The 15,517-nt window shown below is 35.7% G+C and overlaps 1 protein-coding gene across 1 annotated transcript in view; it reads left to right on the top strand.

Annotated features, from left to right (window-relative positions):
• LOC123703439 (twitchin) overlaps window positions 1–15,517 on the top strand; it is a 122,769-nt gene that overhangs the window by 64,372 nt on the left and 42,880 nt on the right. The window contains exons 81-96 of the mRNA XM_045651433.1: window positions 1,785–1,945; window positions 2,367–2,508; window positions 2,970–3,078; window positions 3,694–3,898; window positions 6,652–6,919; window positions 7,304–7,464; window positions 7,986–8,130; window positions 8,641–8,793; window positions 9,354–9,482; window positions 10,455–10,645; window positions 11,355–11,469; window positions 12,153–12,348; window positions 12,726–12,944; window positions 13,623–13,824; window positions 14,433–14,577; window positions 15,012–15,143. Of these exons, the coding sequence (XP_045507389.1) occupies window positions 1,785–1,945; window positions 2,367–2,508; window positions 2,970–3,078; window positions 3,694–3,898; window positions 6,652–6,919; window positions 7,304–7,464; window positions 7,986–8,130; window positions 8,641–8,793; window positions 9,354–9,482; window positions 10,455–10,645; window positions 11,355–11,469; window positions 12,153–12,348; window positions 12,726–12,944; window positions 13,623–13,824; window positions 14,433–14,577; window positions 15,012–15,143 (2,673 nt within the window). The remainder of the gene's footprint in view (window positions 1–1,784; window positions 1,946–2,366; window positions 2,509–2,969; window positions 3,079–3,693; window positions 3,899–6,651; window positions 6,920–7,303; window positions 7,465–7,985; window positions 8,131–8,640; window positions 8,794–9,353; window positions 9,483–10,454; window positions 10,646–11,354; window positions 11,470–12,152; window positions 12,349–12,725; window positions 12,945–13,622; window positions 13,825–14,432; window positions 14,578–15,011; window positions 15,144–15,517) is intronic.

The following is a 15,517-nucleotide window of genomic DNA, read 5'->3' as shown; positions in this document are numbered from 1 at the left end:
ATGATCGCTTTATTTTATACAGGGTGTAATCGTTAAGTGTGCACAGGCGATTATTCCATAACTATTACAGATATCAAAAAACTTTTAACTCATATTGAAAGTACTATACCTAATGAGTAAAATGACAATAATAACTTTTTAAAAATAAAACGAGAAATATCCAAAAATGTTACATGAAACGCTCCCATACATTTAGTATGAAATATGACTATTTCAAACATTTAATATGAAAGGTTTTGCTTTGTTATTTGATTTTGTGCTATAATTATTTCACAAATTTTAATGAAAGTTCATTTAGAGACTGTAAATAGAGCTCGATGTGGAATACAATGGTATTCCAAATCGAGGATGTCGTCTCGAACATTGTATGGGACAATGTATGGGAGCGTTTCATGTAACATTTTTGGATATTTCTCGTTTTATTTTTAAAAATTATTATTGTCATTTTACTCATTAGGTATAGTACTTTCAATATCAGTTTAAGGTTTTTTGATATCTGTTATAGTTACGGAATAATCGCCTGTGCACACTTAACGATTACACCCTGTATACCTTAGGTTCAAACATTTTTGATAGGATTTCTTTGACTTGTGTATAGTATGACATAAATCATTCATAATATGAAGTTATTTATTTAGTTCTATAGCCAAGAAAGTAGAAATACTCATACCGAATATATTCGGCACCTAAACCGAATAATTCGGCCGAATACGAATAGTGAAAAAGATGCCGAATATGCCGAATACCGAATATGTATTCGGTATTCGGCGCATCCCTACTTAAAAGTAATGACGTCAGCGTCACCATAGAACGGCGCAATATGCTGGTTCGAACCATGCTTCATGATCGAATTTTTTCAATTCTTTACAAACTTACAGAAGTATTTAATTTAATGTATAATTATGCTGTTTACTGGAAAATGGTTTTTCACTTTGTCTTTTTCTTTTGTTTTATCGCATTCTGGAATTGTAAAGAGGTAACTAACGACAATAATTAATAATAGGTTTTTACGATATTGGATATAAAATTTAGTAAAGTGTTAAATTTGAAAAGAGTGACTATCACATTTCTGAATTCTATGGAACTTTTACAATATTTACTACTCACAAGATCTTTAATCATCAGGTTTGCATTATTCAAATTTTACGTTAGTCCATTATCTACGTCTGAAGAGTAATTATCTTGATATTTACGTTTTATTAGCGTGTCGAGTTTCACTTTGTCCATATCTTATTAATGTTCCATTACACTTTGAATATTCTTTAATATTAATATACTTATAGACTTCAAAAAGAGTTATTACCGCGTTTCTTATCGCGGCATTCCCATTTTATGGTAACTCATTTACTGCTTACAAACAGTACATTATTAAAAAATATTTTGCCTTCGTCTACATCTACATCTTAGAGTTAAGTGTCTATATAAATAAAATAATATAAATAAATCTTTATTAGCCAAAAACATTAACTTCACAAAAATATGTACGCTGACTCTTAAACTAGAGGAACTCTGTGTCTTAAGAGCCAGCGTTATGTCCTATCTTCTTTTTCACTTAATGTTTTATTACACTTTGTATATATTTTTAAAGTGAAACTTTTATTACATCGTCTCAAACTTTTTGGTCTGTGTAGCGCATGTCGCGTGACGCACGATACGTACGATAATTATCGTACAAATACGATAATTTTTAGTTAAATGTCTATAGTGTGAAAAAAAGTTTCACTTTTACCGTGGCTTCATAAAACCACACAACATTTTTTCTATATTTTATATGTATTTAACAGGCGAACCAGACGCGCCCGGCAAGCCAGACATCAAGGACTGGAGCGCCAACCACGTGGACCTCAAGTGGGAGAAACCCACGGACGATGGTGGGGCTCCCATCACCGGGTACATTGTAGAGAAGAAGGACCGAGACACCGGCAAGTGGGTGAAGGCTGTTGAGGTTAGTGCACTCCCTTTTTATTGTTTATGTAGGTCAAATCATAATTTGTATCTACCCCCAAAATTCTAGTAGTTTTCCCCGTACGATATTGTGTGACTAAATGATATTGTTACTTTAGTACATACATAAATCGGTTAGGATATGAAAAACATTGTATTTTAATAATGTCAGACATCAAATTGAATTGTAATATTGCTGCTTAAGACCTACAGAATCGATATCTAAACATTCTAATTGAATTGGGATGAGACTTGAACGAGAGCTAGTTTTTTTTTCATGTCGAATGCAGTTTTTTTTTGTACCTAAAATTTATGACATAGTTTCCAAAATCAGATCTTCATATTATAGTTTTGAACATCCCCATACTGACCGATATAAACTTTTTGTTTTTCATTTATTAATGAAACATCAATACTTTTAGGTGCCCGGTAACAAAACAGACGCCCGCGTGCCGGATCTGATCGAAGGCAAGACATACCAGTTCCGCGTGAAGGCGATCAACAAGGCCGGCCCTGGAAAGGCCTCCGCGCCCACGGACAACTTGCTGGCTAAGGATAGATTTGGTTAGTTATACTCTTATATTATTTTTTTGAAGTAGGTTATATTGATCATAATTATTAATTATTTGGTAAACGTTAAAAATATGTAATGACGTTTCAAAAGTGCTTCTAGAAGAAGTCTAATTGAATAAATAAATGTTTGAGTTTAAGTTTGATCCGTCTCGATCTCGAAGGACCATTAATTTTATCAAATATAATATACTTATAGTTGAGAAATTGTTTTAACTTTTGCTTTTGTTTAAACTTCTACTCTATTTTTTTAGAGTTTATCATCCGGCTCGAAGGACCAATCAAATACAACATTTTTGTTATTGTAGTGCATTTTACGTCTTTACGATATAGTTGGTAGTCTATGTTCTTATAGGTGCGATAAAATACTACTAACAATTATTTTTTTCTGTCTAGCCAATAAAGTTCAGCATGATGAGTATCTAAATGATATTATTTATTTTTATCATTTGCAGCCCCACCAAAGATCGACCGCACAAACATGCGCGACCTGACTCTGAAGGCGGGACAGAACATCAGGCTCGACGTCAAGGTCAGCGGTGAACCGCCGCCGACTAAGACTTGGTAAGATGTATTTAATTAAAAATATTATAAGAATAATAGTAAGAAAAAAAAATGTGTGCGTGTACTAGTGTACACACGTAAGAAGTGAAACTTCTTTATGACCTTATTTTCAAAAAATAATTTACTATATGCAACTTTACAGAAATACGTCGAATCACGCGTGGTAGGGATAAGAAAAAGATGGCGCGTAACGGAATAATGTCACGCGTAGCGAAAAAATGTTACACTAAATTTTTTTCCAACCCCGATAAAGAAGTTTCACTTCAATAAGTAGTTTTATAAAATAATCAGAAAAACTCATGTTCTACTCACTCGAGATGTGCATCACGATGCTTTTAAAAGCAATAAGACTAAATATGTATCAGAAGAAAAGATCAATTTGTAAAGCAATGAGCAAAAAAACTTACATATTATACTGAATTTAATACATACCTGATAGTCAAACTTGTTTACATTTATTTGAAAGATGATTCATTGTCCACGTATTAAATAAGTTATCATCTTTGCCTTATAAAGATCTTTTTATGAAATAGAGAATCTGTATCTTGTATTTTAATATATTTCTAACTACATATTGACATTTTCACTAATACTAAATACCCCCAAAATAACCAGGTTCCACAATAAAGAGCGTCTGTCTACCCGAGAAGACCTCACAGTAGACGCAGAAGACTACAGAACAAAGCTGTCCGTGGTGGTCGCGTCACGCAAGCACAGCGGCACATACGTGCTGAAGGCTGAGAACAGCAGCGGCAAGGATGAAGCCACTATACAAGTTATTGTCCTGGACGTGCCCGCTAAACCTGAGGGGCCTTTGAAGGTGAGCAAAATGAACGATGTTTGGTAGAAACTTCAAGAAATGGAGTTTAACTTAACCTGGACAGAGTAAAAAAATTTTACGATATGACGGTAGTTTAATATATAGATAGTATTGGTAAAATATTGCTTATGAAAATTTAAAAAAGCTTATGAAAACTTAAATTTTGACCAATATTCTATTGATCCACTAGAATAATATTACGATCGTGTCAGAGTCGGCTCGTCCTCAGGAGCGCTGGTGCAGTGAACTCCCATAAATAATAATTATCATCATCAGCTCATATACGTTCCCACTACTAGGACACGGGCCTCCTATGAGGGTAGGCCATAATCCACCACGCTGGCCAAGTGCGTGTTGGCGGATGACACATGTCGTCGAACTTTTTTTTAATTCTTCGACATGTCGGTTTCCTCACCATGTTTTCCTTCACCGTTCGAGCAGTGGTGATGTAACAACATGCGCAGATAAATTGAAAAATCAATTTATTTCCTGTGCGCTCGCCTGGTCTCGAACCCCGGACTTATCGATAATTATAATAAAGTTATACCTGCTCATTATTTAAAATCTATCGTAAAAAAACTCTAATACCTTTATACATTACAAATAAAATACATCACATACACTCTTGTTCATTTAATAAGTAACGCGTGAAAAGGAGCTTACGGAGCGCTCTCGATTGCGCTCCTATGAAACAACATTCAGTACATTGCCTACATACGAAATCCAATAAGAGTGAAAGAGAAATTTCGCCACAGTCCTGCGCGTGAAACAAAAGATTATTTCTCTGATTAAAATTTTTTATTTATCTATCAAATTAAATCTATATAATATATAAAACTCAAAGGTGACTGATATAGTGATCTATCAACGCACAGCCCAAACCACTGGACGTATCGGGCTGAAATTTGGCATGCAGGTAGATGTCATAACGTAGGCGTCCCCTTAGAAAGGATTTCGCGAAATTCTTGCGGGAACGGGGAAAAACGGGGACGCACGTACAAAGTCGTGGGCGGAAGCTAGTACTTAATAAAATAAATAATAACATTACCTTCACAATCGCCTAACAACGGTTTAGAGCAATCTTCCGTATCCTCTCCCATCTCACGGAACCATTGTATTAAGTTCTCTTCTGAATTATTTCTGAGAAACACGAAATATAAGGTTTATTTTATTATGCATACCATGTTTAAATAAAAAAATTTAGTTGAATCGTTTCTATCACCTTAAATACGTATTTTATCATAATTTATCTATAATATTATTTTTTATTGACTTATCGAAATTTTCCTGACTTATAGAAATTTTCCCGACTTATGAAATTTTTCCTGACGTATAGAAATTTTCCCGACTTATCGTAATTTTCTCGACTTATGGTTTTTTCCTGACGTATAGAATTTTTCTTCACGTATAGAAATTTTCATGGCGTATAGAAATTTTCCTGTCGTATAGAAATTTTCCTTACGTATAGAAATTTTCATGGCGTATAGAAATTTTCCCGACGCATAGAAATTTTCCCGACTTATCGTAATTTTCTCGACTTATGGAATTTTTCCTGACGTATAGAAATTTTCCCGACTTATCGTAATTTTCTCGACTTATGGTTTTTTCCTGTCGTATAGAAATTTTCCTCACGTATAGAAATTTTCCTGATGTATAGAAATTTTCCTCACGTATAGAAATTTTCATGGCGTATAGAAATTTTCCTGTCGTATAGAAATTTTCCTCACGTATAGAAATTTTCATGGCGTATAGAAATTTTCATAGCGTATAGAAATTTTCCTCACGTATAGAAATTTTCCTCACGCATAGAAATTTTCCTCACGTATAGAAATTTTCATGGCGTATAGAAATTTTCCTCACGTATAGAAATTTTCCTGTCGTATAGAAATTTTCCTGACGTATAGAAATTTTCCAGTCGTATAGAAATTTTCCTCACGTATAGAAATTTTCATGGCGTATAGAAATTTTCCCGACGCATAGAAATTTTCCTCACGTATAGAAATTTTCATGGCGTATAGAAATTTTCCTTACGTATGGAAATTTTCCTGACGTATAGAAATTTTCCTGGCTTATAGAAATATAAGTAATATAATAGGTATAGAAATTTTCTTTATGGAATTATTATTAATTTCATGAACAATATCATCATCATCATTTTTATTGAAAACAATATTCATATATGTATTTTTCTTTGCCCGCGGATTCGCATTAGCATGAGTCGTTTCACCGCTGTCAAAAGTCACCCATGTCCATGTCACATTAAAACTAATAAACACACTTCCGCATTTATAATATTACTGGAGGTCCTCCCCGGCTTCGCCCGTGGTACATATTTCGCAATAAAAAGGTAGCCTATGTACTTGTCATGCAAATTGGTTCAGTAGTTTAGGCGTGATTGAGTAACAGACAGAGAGTTACTTTCGCATTTATAATATTAGTATGGATTTATAATGTGGTACTCATTTTTTTTGTAATAAATTATCCTGCTAACGCTATTGTATTTTCGTTGTTTTATTTCAAGTGAACACCCATACAATTTTGTCACGAGCCGCCTCTGGATCGTGTAATACACAATTATTATCCAATTATTTTATAAGATGACGATTTGTGGCAGTTATTCTTTATTTCTCGTTATATGGTGCAATTAGTTTCGAATTAGATTTCGCTTATTCATGTTTTGCTTTCATAACAAAGTAAAAACAACAAAAAACTTTGCTTAACTCATTGAAATAATGTTCAATTATTCTCCCCAGATATCCGACGTGCACAAAGAGGGTTGCACGCTGAAATGGAACGCACCGCTCGACGATGGTGGTGCTCCAATCGACCATTACCTAGTTGAAAAACTGGACACAGAAACCGGTAGATGGCTCCCAGCCATGAAGACCAAGGATCCTAAGGCTGAGGTGGAAAACCTAGTGCCAGGGCATGAGTACAAGTTCAGGGTGTCTGCGGTTAACAATGAAGGTGTTTCGGAGCCGCTAGAGGGAGAACAGTCGATTATTGCTAAGAATCCGTTCGGTGAGTTGCTTTGTATTGATATGAAAATGATGCCTTAGGTACCTGATAAAAAGTAGCATATGGGCTATAACAGACTATAATTTAGCTCTCTACCAAATTGCATATAGAAATATATATGGAAAAATAAATATAAATTGGATTTATTGAATAATAATTATGAGTGTTACATTGTGATCTTCTGTAATAATAAAAAATAGTCAATCAGTGAAAACAAGCGTGATAAAAATTGGAACTACGACCCTACACAAGTTATGTAAGGTTATAAAAGTTTGTAATTGAAATGCTATAAATCGTAAAATAATCATAAAATACATACTAAATATAAAATAAAACATCAAACAAATTTCAAACCTTCCGTTAAATTACCTTAAAATTCATTTCCAGACGAGCCCGGCAAGCCCGGAACACCGGAAGTGGTTGACTGGGACAAGGACCACGTGGACCTCAAGTGGCAGAAGCCGATCAAAGATGGCGGCGCGCCCATCACTGGATACATCATTGAGAAGAGGGAGGTCGGATCGCCCAAGTGGGTGAAGGCCTGTGAGGTTAGTACACAATAAAAAATAAATTATAAAATATTACAACAGGCACAATATTTATAAAACAAAACGACACAACACAACCCGTTACGTAAAAACACGTCACAATACAACCGATCACGTCACATCACGACACGACACAATACACAAAACGTCACGTCAGGACATGACATAACAATAAACTTACAAAATGATAATTTTCTTGTAAATGCTATAACTACTTACAGTTTTTGTGTCATGGCTGTTTTAAACACTTAATTTAACGTCCACATAAAGACACACAAGAAAATGAAAGAGAAAGATACTCTAACCATAGGACATCACATAATGAAACGAAACGTCACATAATGCCACCACATGACATGACACGTCACCCTTCACGACACAACACCTCGCGTGACACAATTGACCCCACAAGACGTCACGTAACAACACAGTACGTCACAACACAACACGTCACGTCAGATATTAGTGTATTGTGTTATTTTTAACACCAATAAAGATTTTTATATTTTTTATTCCAATAGGTCGGTCCAAATGACAACGAAAAAGCCACAGTGGGCAATCTCGACGAAGGTACTGAATACGAGTTCCGCGTCAGAGCCGTGAACGAAGCCGGGCCCGGGGAGCCGAGTGACGCTAGCAAGTCTGTCACTTGCAAGCCTAGGAGATGTAAGTGTTTATAAACATAATATAAACATAATTGTCTATTTAAATTTAAAGCTTACAGATTTAAACTAGAATCTAGACAGAATATCCTACTAATAATATTATAAATGCGAAAGTTTGTATGTTTCTTTTCTTTGTATGTTTGTTTGTTACTATTTCACGTAAAAACTGCTGAACCGATGTTCATGAAATACGTTAAGGTGATTTGCACACGGTCGGATGGTGCTTGTTTTCTATTACAAACGCAGATACTTACAAAAATGTTAAAATTCACGCGCTACACTGCCTTTTGCAGGTAGTGTACCAATCGCCTTACTATAAATTGAATTGGAAAATAACACGACCTTTCTTCCTTTTTTTTAAACTTGTCATGTCATGGAGTAGGGATGTTGTGTAGTGATTTTGATATCTTTGATTCTCGCCAAAGAAGTTTCACTTCTGACACGTGTGCTCGGCACACACACTCTTTTTAATGAATCTTCACTTTAATGTGACTTTATTTCTTAATTTCAGTGGCACCAAAGATCGACCGTCGCAGCCTCCGCGCTATCAAAGTGCGTGAAGGCGAGCCGATATCTCTCGACGTCAAAGTGTCTGGTGAACCCCCACCGGATGTGGCCTGGTCGCTCAATGGCAAGATGGTCACTAGTGGCAACGGGTTGAAGTGTATGTATTATTTTGATAATTATCTTTATATTTTAGTGGTTACAGGATGTGAAGGTAAAAAAAAATCTGCAGTACATCTCCCCAGAATACGATATGGACAAATATATTACGAAAATAAAGAAAGTCTTTTCATTGCCATGTTTAAGTCCTTTACAACACATACAACGTATTATGAATTGTATTACTATAAATGTTGTGGTATCATAGAAATATACCTGTTAGATTGAAAAAGGAAGACCAAAAAAAAATATTTTTGAAGCGAAACTTCTTAGTCGGGGTTGGAAAAAAATTTAGTTTAACATTTTTTCGTTACGCGTCATCTTTTTCTTATCCCTACCACTCGTGATTCGACGTATTTCTGTAAAGTTGCATATAGTAAAATAAACACTAGTACACGCACACATTTTTATTTTTTAATATCATCGTTCCTCTCTACATCCATTGATCAGCTTGTTTCTAGGACCCCATAAAATCTTTTCAAAATACATATTTTTATTAACAATAACCCCGCAAAACGTAAATGTTTTCGAAACATCTTTTTTATATGTTATTTCTTTCAGTGGTGAACGTGCCGTACTTGAGCAAGTACCAACACTCGAGCCCGCGCAGGAAGGACTCTGGCACATACAAGATCCAAGCCACCAACAAGTATGGTCAAGACACTGCTGAAGTTGAGATCACTGTTGTTGGTAAGTTGCAGTGGAAGATGAACCTTATTTACATACGTATAAGGCATTTTTGAAACTGACACTTAGTATTTTCTAGGGTTTGATTTTACGCGAGTATTATACATTTAGAAATTAAAGACTTTTTAACGGATTTTAAACGCGATTTAATCATTATATTATTTTCCCGACGTTTCGAACACTTTACAGCGAGCGTGGTCACGGGGAGACCCGGGTCTCACGGTCACGGGTCTAACGTAACGTTAACGTTAAAAAGTCTTTAATTTCTAAACTGACACTTAATTTTTTTCTTAAGACAAATTGTTTGAAAGTGAAAGAGAGAGAGGGCATTATTGTTTGAAATGAAGGAGATAGGATACCTATTTATCAATGTTGAATGATGTCGGAAAGCTGCGCTTTTTATCCATAGCATATAATATAATAATCATAGATAATGTAAAAAATGTTATATGCATTGAATAATATATATATAATTCTTGATATAACATCGATATTAATAAATTTTTCAATGTACTGTCCTATCTTTTACACTTTCCAACTATATCCATACTAATATTATACAGGGTGACTGGTAATTCGACGTGATCCTTCAAAGGGCTTATACTAGAGGTCATTTGCAACAAATTAAGTCCCGCTAACCAGGGGTCAAAAATGGATGGTTATTGAGCTATGACCCTTTTCTTTTTGAGGTGATGCAAGTTTTGGGCAAGTTTTTTTTTTTAAACTGATCGCTCATTCTTCGGCTTTCAAAAAAATATCGATTGAATGTTAACAGTGTAGTAGTTTTTTCATAATTAATTGTTTTTGGTAAAAAGGCAGAAAATTTTCATATCAAAATCCGTCATAGCTCAATAACCTGGTGGGGTGGAAAGCTAGTAGATAATAAATAGTAAATACTCTTTATTACCAGTAATCAATTTATTCACCATCAAACAAAAGTTACAGTACCAGATCAATACACAAAATCTCTTCCAGGCAAGCCCGACAAGCCGGAAGGACCGCTCGAAGTATCGGACATCCACAAGGAAGGTTGCACACTGAAGTGGAAGCGGCCCAAGGACGACGGCGGCGAGCCCATCGACGCGTACCTCGTGGAGAAGTACGACACGGAGACTGGAGCTTGGCTGCCCGTGGGCAAGACTATCGGGAACGTGCCTGAGATGGAGGTGAGGGTTTTAGACCAAGAAAATCATGTAAAGTTGTACGAGATTCTTTTAAATTGACAGATTCGGAATGCTGATGAAGAATTGGCAAGAAACTTGATTGTTATTCTTAAAAGCTACTCTATTTTGTATAAACAGAATTTAAATTCATTTGCTTCCTTAAATTATCCATAAATGGGGCTGGTCAGGTCCAGCAGTGGACAAATATAGGCTGATTGTTATGATGATGATGAGGGCTGGTTATTGCGATCATAATATAAATTGGCCAGTCAGTTAAATTCACGATGTAGACTGTCTGGAAATAAGAAGACACGGCCCTTGATTGATTTACCTTAGCACATATACACTCTATGTATTTTCATCATCAAAATATGCGGGTCATAATTATTGTTGAACCATATTTAATTGTCTCCTCTTTGGTTTCCTTTTCCTTGAGTTTTGATTAATAACATTGTTGTTCAAAGTTTTCTTAGATGAGAGTCTTGTTCATTTTGTCAATGTTATAAAATCAATGTTGAAGTTATAAGTACAACTAATTGGTCCTTCGAGGACAATATATCTATGTATTATGAACTATTGATTATCAGCAATAAAAATTGGAAAATAAAGCTGAGTGTTTTAGTAACATTCAATATGTGTCCTAAACATTGTTTTAAACAAGCAAATAACAATTATTTCTTCAAAATCCCTGTTAAAATAAATAACTTCCTAGGTTGACGGTCTGATCCCCGGCCACGAGTACAAGTTCCGCGTGAAGGCGATCAACAAGGAGGGCGAGTCTGAGCCACTCGAGACCTTCGGACCCATTGTCGCTAAGGATCCGTTCAGTAAGTTTAACTTAATGAATAAGTTAATAACTTAATAGTAATATTGCTGTTTTGAACGTTGATTTGTTAGTTATGTTCAAAAAGTGTAAATGTCAAACTAATGTGCCTTGTTTGTTGAAATCATAATATGTAATTGGTTGACTTATCGGTTTCAATATATTAATGAATGTTACAATACTTATTATTCATTACAATAATGTAAACATTATGAATTTATAACATCATTTCTCTAATTAATACATACATTCGAAGGTGATTTTAAATATCCTAATCTTTAACTTCGTTATGACTTTTTTTATATTGGACTAACTATCCTATAATTTCTATTTGCTTCCGATATCTATATATATAAAACTCAAAGGTGACTGATATAGTGATATATCAACGCACAGCCCAAACCACTGGACGTATCGGGCTGAAATTTGCCATGCAGGTAGATGTCATATCGTAGGCGTCCCCTAAGAAAGGATTTCCCGAAATTCTTGCGGGAACTGGGAAAAACGGGGATGTACGTACAAAGTCATGGGAGGAAGCTAGTGATATATAAATAGTGTCATTTTCACTTATACCTACTATCTCTTTATAATCACAGTAATCAGTATGTTATTTCCAATGCATTCTTGATCACTTTAGACGATTTGTTATGATTTTCAATTCAAAATTGACCTGTTTTCTCCCCACAGCGGTACCAGACGCCCCATCGAGCCCGGTACCAGACGACTGGTCGGCCAACCACGTGGACCTCAAGTGGGAGGCTCCGCTGTCGGACGGCGGGTCTCCGGTCATCGGATACATTGTCGAGATGAAGGACAAGTACAGCCCGCTGTGGGAGAAGGCGGTGGAAACGCACACGCCTACCCCTAGCGCTACTGTTAACGGGTACGTTTGGATTGGCAGGATAATATACGTCGTGGGGTAGGTAGGGTAGGATTTGGGGGATTTGGAAGATAATGGGAAAAAAAGCGTGTTGCCAATCACACGTGTCAGAAGCGAAACTTCTTTGCCAAGATTCAATGATACCAAAATAGTCGCCCCCGTGACGTTTTTATCTAAAATCAAAAATAAATTGAATGTTTTTTTTATTTTTTATACTGGTGTTATGTAAAGATTACACTCATTATATAATCTATCAGACTGTTGATAGATTTGGTTCTAAGTGATACTTTTAAAACGCATTCACAGAGTTAACGTTTCTTTTTGTGTACAACTTTCCTACAAATTACATAAAGCCAATAATGCATTTATCATTTCCACAGACTAATCGAAGGCAACGAATACCAATTCCGCGTGATCGCGATCAACAAAGCCGGTCAGAGTAAGCCCTCTGACGCGAGCAAGACGTTCGTCGCCAAACCACGGTTCCTGGCGCCAAAGATTGACAGGCGTTATCTCCGGGATGTGACGTTATCTGCCGGCTCCACGCTGAAGCTGGAAGCTGCTGTTAGTGGTGAACCGGCTCCAGCTGTTGAATGGAGGTATGTAAATGAATGAAATAATTCAAGAAATTAAGGAAAAATAGAAAAAAATATCATTTATTAAGTACTAGCTGTGCTCCGCGGTTTTACCCGCAGTGCTCCGCTCCTGTTGGTCTTAGCGAGATGATATTATATAGCCTTAGCCTTCCTCGATAAATGGCCTATCTAACACCGAAATAATTTTTCAAATCGGACCAGTAGTTCCTGAGATTAGCGCGTTTAAACAAACTAACAAACTCTTCATCTTTATAATATGTAGCTACACTGGAAGCAAGTCAAAATCATTACATTATACAATAAAATTAAATATGATGTTGATTGATTATTGAGCCTCGATTGAGACAGTTCTACAAATCGAATTCTACTGAAGTTCTACTCGATGAGCCTTGATTATTGAGACAGTTTGATTGATTATTGACAGCAGCGAGCTGGGAGTTTATGTATTTGTAGAACTGTCTGTTATTCTGCTGTACAATCTGGTGACAGATATTCTGTCCTGTTTTAAATATGCAGGCAAAATATAACTTTCTGCTGAAAATCGTTATCCTTAGATACTATAATAAAATAAATATCTGAAACTGTTTCATATAAAATATTGCCATTTAGCAGCAAAAACTTCAACAAATTTATCAAAATTTACAATACAATTTTTATTAATAACACATACATCACACACAGATACCAAAACATGCCACTGCGTCCATCCAAAGCGGTCACCATCGACTCGCCCGACTACTCGACCAAGCTAGTGGTCCGGCCAGTACGAAGAGACGACACGGGCGAGTACACGGTCAGCGCGGTCAACTCGAGCGGCAAGGACACGGTCACCATCAACGTTCTGGTCACGGATAAACCCGCCAGCCCTGAGGGACCACTACAGGTGGGTTATACGAATAATTATATTTTTTTTGCCCGTATTAGGACTGGTTCCGCTTTTCCACAAAAAACTTTAGACAGGGTTTAACTTTAAGCGCGGGTTCTCTTTAATCTGGTTTTGTCGTATTTCACATAGACAACTATTAAAGTGACAGATCCCTGGTTTCAAGTTAGACTGTGTTTAAATTGTTTTGTGGTAATTATAAAAATAATAAAAACTAATCTAGTTGCTCAGATTGTTTCTAGCATTACCACGTAATCTATATTTATAAGTAAGGCTGCAAAATAATCCTTTTAAAAAGAGATGGAGTTGCGTATATCAGTTCTAAATATTGAATAAAAAATCTTCTATGACAATCACTGATACAACAAGAGGGAGAGAGAGAGAAAGAAAGAGAGATATAAAAAAGACGTGTGGCACTCGGGGACTGCCGCGGTAAAGCTATTGCATGCTATGCCTTCAAGCCACACCTCCGCCCGTCGGAGTGGGGGGCGTGAGGTTTTTTCGTTACGGAATTTCTCGATTCGGTCCCCGCGCTCATGGCTCGCGATAGAAGCTATGCAATAGCTTAAAAAAACCTAACTGCAATTTATTTTTTAATTTATTTTCAGATATCAGACGTCCACAAAGATGGCGCTACACTCAAGTGGAAGCGTCCCAAGGACGATGGCGGTGCGCCCATTGAATACTACCAGATCGATAAACTGGACACTGAGACCGGTGTCTGGGTGCCTTGCGCTAGATCTGATGAGCCCAGTGAGTAGTTTTAATGTTTAAAAGTAAGAGAAAATAGTTAGGAAGGAAGTAGTTTGAAAATTAGTGGTTTGGAAGTTAAGTAGTTTAGAAGTAAAATATACCAATTTTATTTATAATCATGACATAACAAGAAACAATAAAAATAAACAGTATGGTACCAGAAAGATGTAATACAATTGGCGGCCTTATCACTAAGCAGTGATCTCTGCCAGGCAACCATAGTTCTAAAACAAGAAGTAAATTAGTTATGTAGCATAGTAGATCGGAAACAATGTAGTTCTATAGTAAGAAAGAAGCATAATAGTGATAAAGCAAAGTAAAAGTTAAAATATTTCTATTTTACATTGATATTTATCTTGCGTGTACGAATTTAGTCTACATCTATTTTTTTTTATTTGTACCTGCAATGTTTTTAATTATTATATTCATTTTAGAATGTGACGTCACCGGTCTCACCCCGGGCAAGGAGTACAAGTTCAGAGTGTCCGCTGTCAACTCGGAGGGCGAATCCGAACCTCTCGTGTCGGAGACTAGCATTGTTGCTAAGAATCCGTTCGATGAGCCTGGTAAATATTTGTTTTCTTTCTTATCTGAACCATTTGAATAGCAGCAAATTTAAAAATAATGTCGTATCTAAATAATATTGAGTAATATTGTAATAAAAAGATTTAACATATTTATTTTTTAAATGTAAAATATTTTATGAATTTAAATTTATGTCAAGAAATAAAGCTTAACGTAACATTTATTTATAATCCCGGTTATTTTTTTTCTGAAAAAAAAAAACACTGCCTAAGTATGTAATTAATGGGCAGAGTTTTGTTATGAGCGATACAATAAACTTTATACCTTAATACTACGAGATAGGGTGCTAATTTCATTGTATGTTTTTTACAACTTTGTCGGGACATTTTTGACATTGTTCTACGGGATTGTGAAA

Source organism: Colias croceus, chromosome 26 (genome assembly GCF_905220415.1).
Source record: "Colias croceus chromosome 26, ilColCroc2.1".
Classification (NCBI taxonomy): Eukaryota; Metazoa; Arthropoda; class Insecta; order Lepidoptera; family Pieridae; genus Colias; species Colias croceus.
The sequence above is the reverse complement of the archived record's forward strand: the minus strand, read 5'-3'. Positions and strand labels throughout refer to the sequence as shown.